This window comes from Carcharhinus amblyrhynchos, unplaced genomic scaffold, assembly GCF_965287045.1.
Source record: "Carcharhinus amblyrhynchos unplaced genomic scaffold, sCarAmb.v2.hapA chromosome_1442, whole genome shotgun sequence".
NCBI lineage: Eukaryota > Metazoa > Chordata > Chondrichthyes > Carcharhiniformes > Carcharhinidae > Carcharhinus > Carcharhinus amblyrhynchos.
In genome coordinates this window covers 3,876-10,664 of record NW_027651182.1, presented here as the reverse complement: position 1 = coordinate 10,664, position 6,789 = coordinate 3,876, and the positions used below count along the sequence as shown (strand labels likewise).

The following is a 6,789-nucleotide window of genomic DNA, read 5'->3' as shown; positions in this document are numbered from 1 at the left end:
GGACCAGACTCGATGGGCTGAATGGCCACCTCCTGCTCTGATGTTGCACAGGTAAGTAGGTTGTGAAGAAATAGGGAGATGCAAAGTGATTAGGGGTAGGTTAAGTGAGTGGGAAAATGTCACAGTGGAGTATAATGTGAGAAAATGTGAAATTGTACATTTTAACAAAAAAAGCTCATTATCTGATAAATTTGACAAATTTATTGGAGTTCTATGAGGATGTGTCTAGGGCAGTGGATAGAGGAGAGCCGGTGGATGTGGTCTTTCTTGATTTTCAGAAGGCGTTTGACAAGGTACCTCACAAGAGGTTATTGCAGAAGGTAAGGGGACATGGAGTTGGGGGTAGGGTGTTAGCGTGGATAGAGGATTGGTTGTCAAATAGGAGGCAGAGAGTGGGGGTCAATGGGTGCTATTCGGATTGGCGGATGGTGACTAGTGGAGTGCCCCAGGGGTCGATGCTGGGGCCTCAGCTATTTACCATTTATATAGATGATCTGGAGGAGGGAACCGAGTGTACGGTGTCGAAATTTGCTGATGACACCAAAATTGGTGGAAAGGCAAATTGTGCGGAGGGTGGGGAGAGTCTACAGAAGGATCTAGATAGGCTGGGCGAATGGGCCAGGAAATGGCAAATGGAATTTAATGTTGGCAAGTGTGAGGTGGTCCACTTTGGTAGGAATAATGGTAGGAAGGATTATTACTTACGTGGAGAAAAACTGCAGCATGCTACGGTGCAGAGGGACCTCGGGGTCCTTGTGCATGAGTCGCAAAAACCCAGCCTGCAGGTGCAGCAGGTGGTCAGGAAGGCGAATGGGATGCTGGCCTTCATAGCGAGGGGGATTGAATATAAAAGTAGGGAGGTCTTGCTGCAGCTGTATAGGGCATTGGTGAGGCCACAGCTGGAGTACTGTGTGCAGTTTTGGGCGCCATATTTACGCAAGGATATTTTAGCCTTGGAGGGAGTGCAGAGGAGGTTTACTAGGCTGATACCGGAGTTGAGGGGGTTGAGCTATGAGGAGAGGCTGAATAGATTAGGCTTGTACTTGTTAGAGTTTAGAAGAATGAGGGGAGATCTCATTGAGACGTATAAGATGATGAATGGGATGGATAGGATAGAGGTGGAGAGACTCTTCCCGCTCAGAAAGGATAGTAGGACTAGGGGGCATAGCCTCAAGATAAAGGGGGGGCGGTTTAGAACAGAGTTGAGGAGGAACTTCTTCACTCAAAGGGTGGTGAATCTCTGGAATTCTCTGCCCGTTGAAGTGGTGGAGGCTGCCTCGCTAAATATTTTTAAGACGCGGGTTGATGGGTTTTTGATGAGAGAGGGGATTAAGGGTTATGGAGAGAGGGCGGGAAAGTGGAACTGAGCCACGACAGATCAGCCATGATCTTATTGAATGGCGGGGCAGGCTCGAAGGGCTAGTTGGCCTACTCCTGCTCCTATTTCTTATGTTCTTATCTAAATGGAGAGAGATTGCAGAGCTCTGAGATGCAGAGGGATCTGGGTGTCCTAGTGCGTGAATCACAAAAATATACAGGTCCAGGAAACAAGTTAACAGGCTGCATGAATAGAGAGGGAATAGCGGGATACGGACTGATGTAAGGGTAGAAGATTTTTTTTTAAGTTTAGTTAGAGCATCATAATCGGCACAGGCTTGGAGGGACAAAGGGCCTGTTCCTGTGCTGTACATTTCTACGTTCTAATGTTACTGTTTACTCTGATGAGAACTGAATACAAAAGGAGAGAGGTCGTGCTTCAGTTATACAGTTCACGACACAAAGCAATGCAGAATCGCCAAGCAAAAACTGATAGCCAAATTTCGCACACGAGGGCGGCCTCAACCTATTTGTGACCCCCCCATGACTTGCCTGGGCTTGCAAAATCTCACTAGCTGTCCCGGATGGAGACAATGCACATCTCTTTAACCTGTGCTTAACCCTCTCTCCACTCACATTGTCTGTACCTGTAAAGACATGATTACCTGTAAAGACTCGCATTCCAACCATTATTTTGTAAATTGAGTCTGTGTCTACGTCCGCCCTGTTTGTGAGCACAACTTTTCACTTGGCTGACAATGGGGCAGCTTGTGCTGCCAAATAAACCTGTCGGACTTTACCCTGGTGTTGTGAGAATTCTCACTCAGTTATATATACCTCGCACAGTGGTGCTGGATCTCTGTGCACAGTACTGCTCTCATTTAAGGAATGATGAGAAAGGATTGGAAATAGTTCAGGAAGGTTCGCTGGATTCACACCTGAAATTGGAGGGTGGTCTTACGAGGAATAATTGGACAGGCTGGGCTCACGTCCGATGGAGCTTAGGTGACTTGTCTGAACCGTTTAGGATCCTGAGGGACCTTGACAGGGTGGACGTGGAAAGGATGTTCCTACTTGTGGGGGAACCTGGAAGTTGGAGTCACTTTAAAAGGAATAGCTTGCTCGTTTGAGACAGAGAACTGAGTCTCTGGAATTCACTTCCCCCACAAAAGGGCAGTGGAAGCAGACTCTCTGAATATTTAGAATCATAGAAACCCTACAGTGCAGAAAGAGGCCCTTCGGCCCATCGAGTCTGCACCGAACACTATCCCACCCAGGCCCTACCCCCATATTATACCCACTGATCCATCTAACCTACACATCCCTGGACACTAAGGGGCAATTTCTTAGCACGGCCAATCAACCTAACCCACACATCTTTGGACTGTGGGAGGAAACCGGAGTACCCGGAGGAAACCCACACAGAAACGAGGAGAATGTGCACACAGACAGTGACTCAAGCTGGGAATCGAATGTCATTGAGTGTCTTTAAGGCAGAGAGAGACAGGTTCTTGATTAATAAGGGGGATCAGAGGTTATCAGGAAAAGGCAGGAGAATGGGGATGAGAAAAATATCAGCCATGGCAGAGCAGACTCGATGGGCTGAGTGGCCTAATTCTGCTCCTACGTCTTATGGTGTGATGGAAAGATGACCATCTAAGTATCCACTATTTCTATAGCCGCCTCTTCCAACACTCTGGGGATTTATTAACATTCAACCACATCAATTTCTCCATACTACTTTTTCACTAATATTAATCTCTTCCAGTTCCTGATGCTCACTACTCCCTTTGCATGCTTTGCGAGGCTCCCAAACAGTATTGCGAACAAAATATCTTTTAACTTCCTAAGGATCACTCTGTGATCCTTGAGAAATCCAAAGCCAGGTAGCGTCAACCAGGTTCAAAGATGATACGCCCAAGAGAGGCAAAGTCATAAGTCCGACCAGTCCAGCATCAAGAAGCCCTCCAATTCTCCCCGTTGACCAACTGTAAGAGTGAACAAAATGCAGTCCTGGTTGTAATTGACAGCAGAAACAAATAACAGCAGTGGAATCACTTGTGAACTTGTTGGTGTCTGCGCAGGTTGGATAACTGAGTGAATCCCTTCCCACACTGGGAGCAGCTGAATGGTCTCTCCCGAGTGTGAACGCGCTGGTGCGTCTGCAGGGTGGATAACTGAGCAAACCCCTTCTCGCAGTGAGGGCAGGTGAACGGCCTCTCCCCAGTGTGAAAGCGCTGGTGCGTCTGCAGGTGGGATAGCTGAGTGAACCCCTTCCCGCACTGAGGGCAGACGAACGGCCTCTCCCTCGTGTGAACTCGCTGGTGCGTCTGCAAGGTGGATAGCTGAGTGAACCTCTTCCCACAATCAAAGCAAGGGAATGGTCTCTCCTCGTTGTGAACTCGCTGGTGCGTCTGCAGGGTGGACAATCGACTGAATCCATTCCCACACTGAGAACAGGTGAAGGGTCTCTCCCCAGTGTGGCTGCGGCGGTGAGTTTCCAGGTGAGAAGGGTATCGGAATCCCTTCCCGCAGTCCCCGCATTTCCACCGTTTCTCCATGGGGCAGGCGTCTTCGTGACTCTCCAGGTTAAACAATCGGTTAAATCCCACACGGAACCCGGGTACGGTCTCTCCCCGCTGCGAATGCTGCGATGTATTTTCAGACTGTGTAACCGGTTAAAGCTCTTTCCACGCCCAATGCACTGGAACGCTCTCACTCGGCTGTGTGTCTCGGTGCTTTTCCAGTCACACAAATACTTAAAATCTTCTGAAGCAGACAGAACAGAGAAACATTTCTCCCTTGAGATTCAAAGGCTGATGATATTCAGGCCCCCATGAATTGAGTGACTCTGTCGGATGTTAACCTGATGTTTGTTTTGAGATTTCGCTCTGTAAATCCTCAGCTCCTGATATCCTGAAAAGGAGATTACAAGATTCACCACCATCAGAACAGGATAGAAACTCAGTGCAGACAATTCTAGTTTCTACGAAACATTCTTTCTTTTCCCATTCCCCAAAATTTCCATTCCACACACTCTCCCTCCATTCTCACTCTGCTGTCTCTAATATTCACTATCTTCACCACCGCCCCCCTTGAAGGTGCTGATTCAGCTCACTGCTTCCTGTCCTGGGCACAGAGCCCAGAACTTTACCAGCATGCCTGCCCCGTTTCGGGGCGAGACTCAGGATCGTATGAACCTCGGGCGGACGTTCCAGTAAAATTCTGCCCAAACAGCAGGCTGCCAGACAGATATATCTCTATATTACGGGACTAAAAATGTGTTTAATGGATAGGAGGGCTCCAGTTGGTTAAGATCTAGGGGGTTCCGATCAGTCATTGATCCTGAACTCGCTGCCTATGATGGAGGTCAAGCAGAAACGATCAATAATTTCTAAATGAAATTGAATGGTGCTGCTGGGTTACAGAACGGGACCCATTCGAGACTGACAGAATTACTCAACAGAGAGAGGCAGCATGGACTTGAGTTTCCAAATGGACTCCTTCTGTACTGCAATGAGTCTATGACTGGAAATATATAACGTGGCTTCAGTACTATATTACAAAACTAGAAATAATAATAAATATAAATAATTAATTTAAATTAATTTAAATATAAATAATAATTAATTTAAATTCATTATTTATATTTAAATTAATTTAAATATATTTATATTTAAATTAATTTAAGTATAAATAATAGTATATTTAATAATAGTATATTTAAATTAATTTAAATATAAATTGATATGGGCTCCTGTTCTACCCAAGACCGCAAGAAACTACAAACGGTTGCGAACGTAGCCCAATCCATCATGCAAACAAGCCCCCACCCGTTGACTCTGTCTACATACACTTCCTGCTGTCTTGGCAAAGCAGCCAGCATAACTAAGAACCTCACACACCCCCGACATTCTCTCTTCCACCTTCTTCCATTGGGAAAAAGATACAAAACTCTGAGGTCATGTACCAACTGACTTAAGAACAGCTTCTTCCCTGCTGCCGTCAGACTTTTGAATGAACCAACTTGCATTAAGTTGATCTTTCTCTACACCCTAGCTATAACTGTAACACTACATTCTGCACTCTCTCCTTTCCTTCTCCATGAATGGCATGCTTTCTCTGTATAATGTGCAAAAATCAATACTTTTCACTGTATGCTAATACATATGACAATAATAAATCAAATCAAAATCAAATTTTAAATAAAAGTTGGCAATTATGTTACGACTGTATAAAACGTTGGTTCAGCCACATTTGGAATACCGTGTCCAATTCCGGTCACCACACTACCAGAAGGACATGGAGGCTTTGGAGAGAGTGCAGAAAACATTTACCAGGCTGTTGCCTGATATGGAGGACATTAGAGACTGAATAAACTGGGATTGTTCTCCCTGGAAAGACAGAGGCTGAGCGGGGAGAAGTTTATAAAATGATGAGAGGGAAAGAGAGAGTGAATAGTTGGAAGTTTCTCCCCAGGGCAGAAATGACAATTACAAGGAGGGGGGAGGGCACAAGTTCAAGATGGGAAAGTGGAGACATGCGGGGGGAAGTTTTTTTTTACACAGAGGGTGGTGGGGGCCAAGTGAGGGGGTTGAGGCAGTTAACATTAGCCACATTTAAGACTTATCTTGATAGCCAGATGAACAGACAGGGATATATATTCCTATTGGCTGATTGGTCTGGATAGGCAAACGTGATCGGCGCAGGCTTGGAGGGCCGAAGGGCCTGTGCTGCACTGTTCTTTGTTCTTTAAGAGAGAGAAAGACCTGGGCCAACCTCCCAGAGTCTGCACCCTCCCCGGATTCACTTCCTTTCCCTTCAGTTGCTGCAAGTCCCCGAATTCCCCCAGAATAAGAAAGGAAATGGAAAGGAGGAGAAAGAAAGTCTTTAACTCACAGACATTGCAGACAGGAGGGAGTTTTAGTTGGTCCAAAGCTCAATCACACAAAGCCCGCGCTCTGATTGCCTGGAGGACCAGAGTCCTTCCGGTCCTCCAACTCTTTCTATTGGTCAACGCCCCACCATGATGGTCAGGAGGTGGACGCCCCACTGCACATGCGCAGCTGGCCTTCTCCCTTGGACATGCGCAGCTGGCCTTCTCCCTTGGACATGCGCAGCTGGCCTTCTCTCTTGAAGATGCGCAGCTGGCCCTCTCCCTTGACCATGCGCAGTCCTGGGCGAGGGGGAGATCACCGAGCGGTTTCTCGCTCTGGCCGGAGCCGCCAACCGGTTGCCTGGAAACCTGGGCTGCAGGAGGGAGAGGGGGACCAGACGATGGGCGGGGGCGGGGCTCCAGTGTCCGCGAACCGGGCCTGCGCACTGGAACCCGGAGACGTCACCGCGGAGCAGAGTGATTCCTACTGGCTGATTGAGCCAGAGCTCCCTTGTGGCGTCACAAAGCGTCAGTTGACCAATCAGCTTCAGACTAAACCCTCCTCCTGTGGGCAATGTCTGGGAGGAAATCGGAGA

The 6,789-nt window shown here is 47.4% G+C and overlaps 1 protein-coding gene across 1 annotated transcript; it reads right to left on the bottom strand.

Moving 5' to 3' along the window:
* Nucleotides 1–2,719: 2,719 nt before the first annotated feature.
* LOC145340801 (uncharacterized) lies at nucleotides 2,720–6,401 on the bottom strand. Its single transcript, XM_080185263.1, has 2 exons — nucleotides 6,217–6,401; nucleotides 2,720–4,233 (listed from the first exon to the last, which is right to left on the bottom strand). The coding sequence occupies exon 2, from the start codon at nucleotides 3,876–3,878 to the stop codon at nucleotides 3,372–3,374; it is 507 nt and encodes a 168-aa protein (XP_080041389.1). The 5' UTR covers nucleotides 3,879–4,233; nucleotides 6,217–6,401; the 3' UTR covers nucleotides 2,720–3,371.
* Between the last annotated feature and the right edge of the window lie 388 nt (nucleotides 6,402–6,789).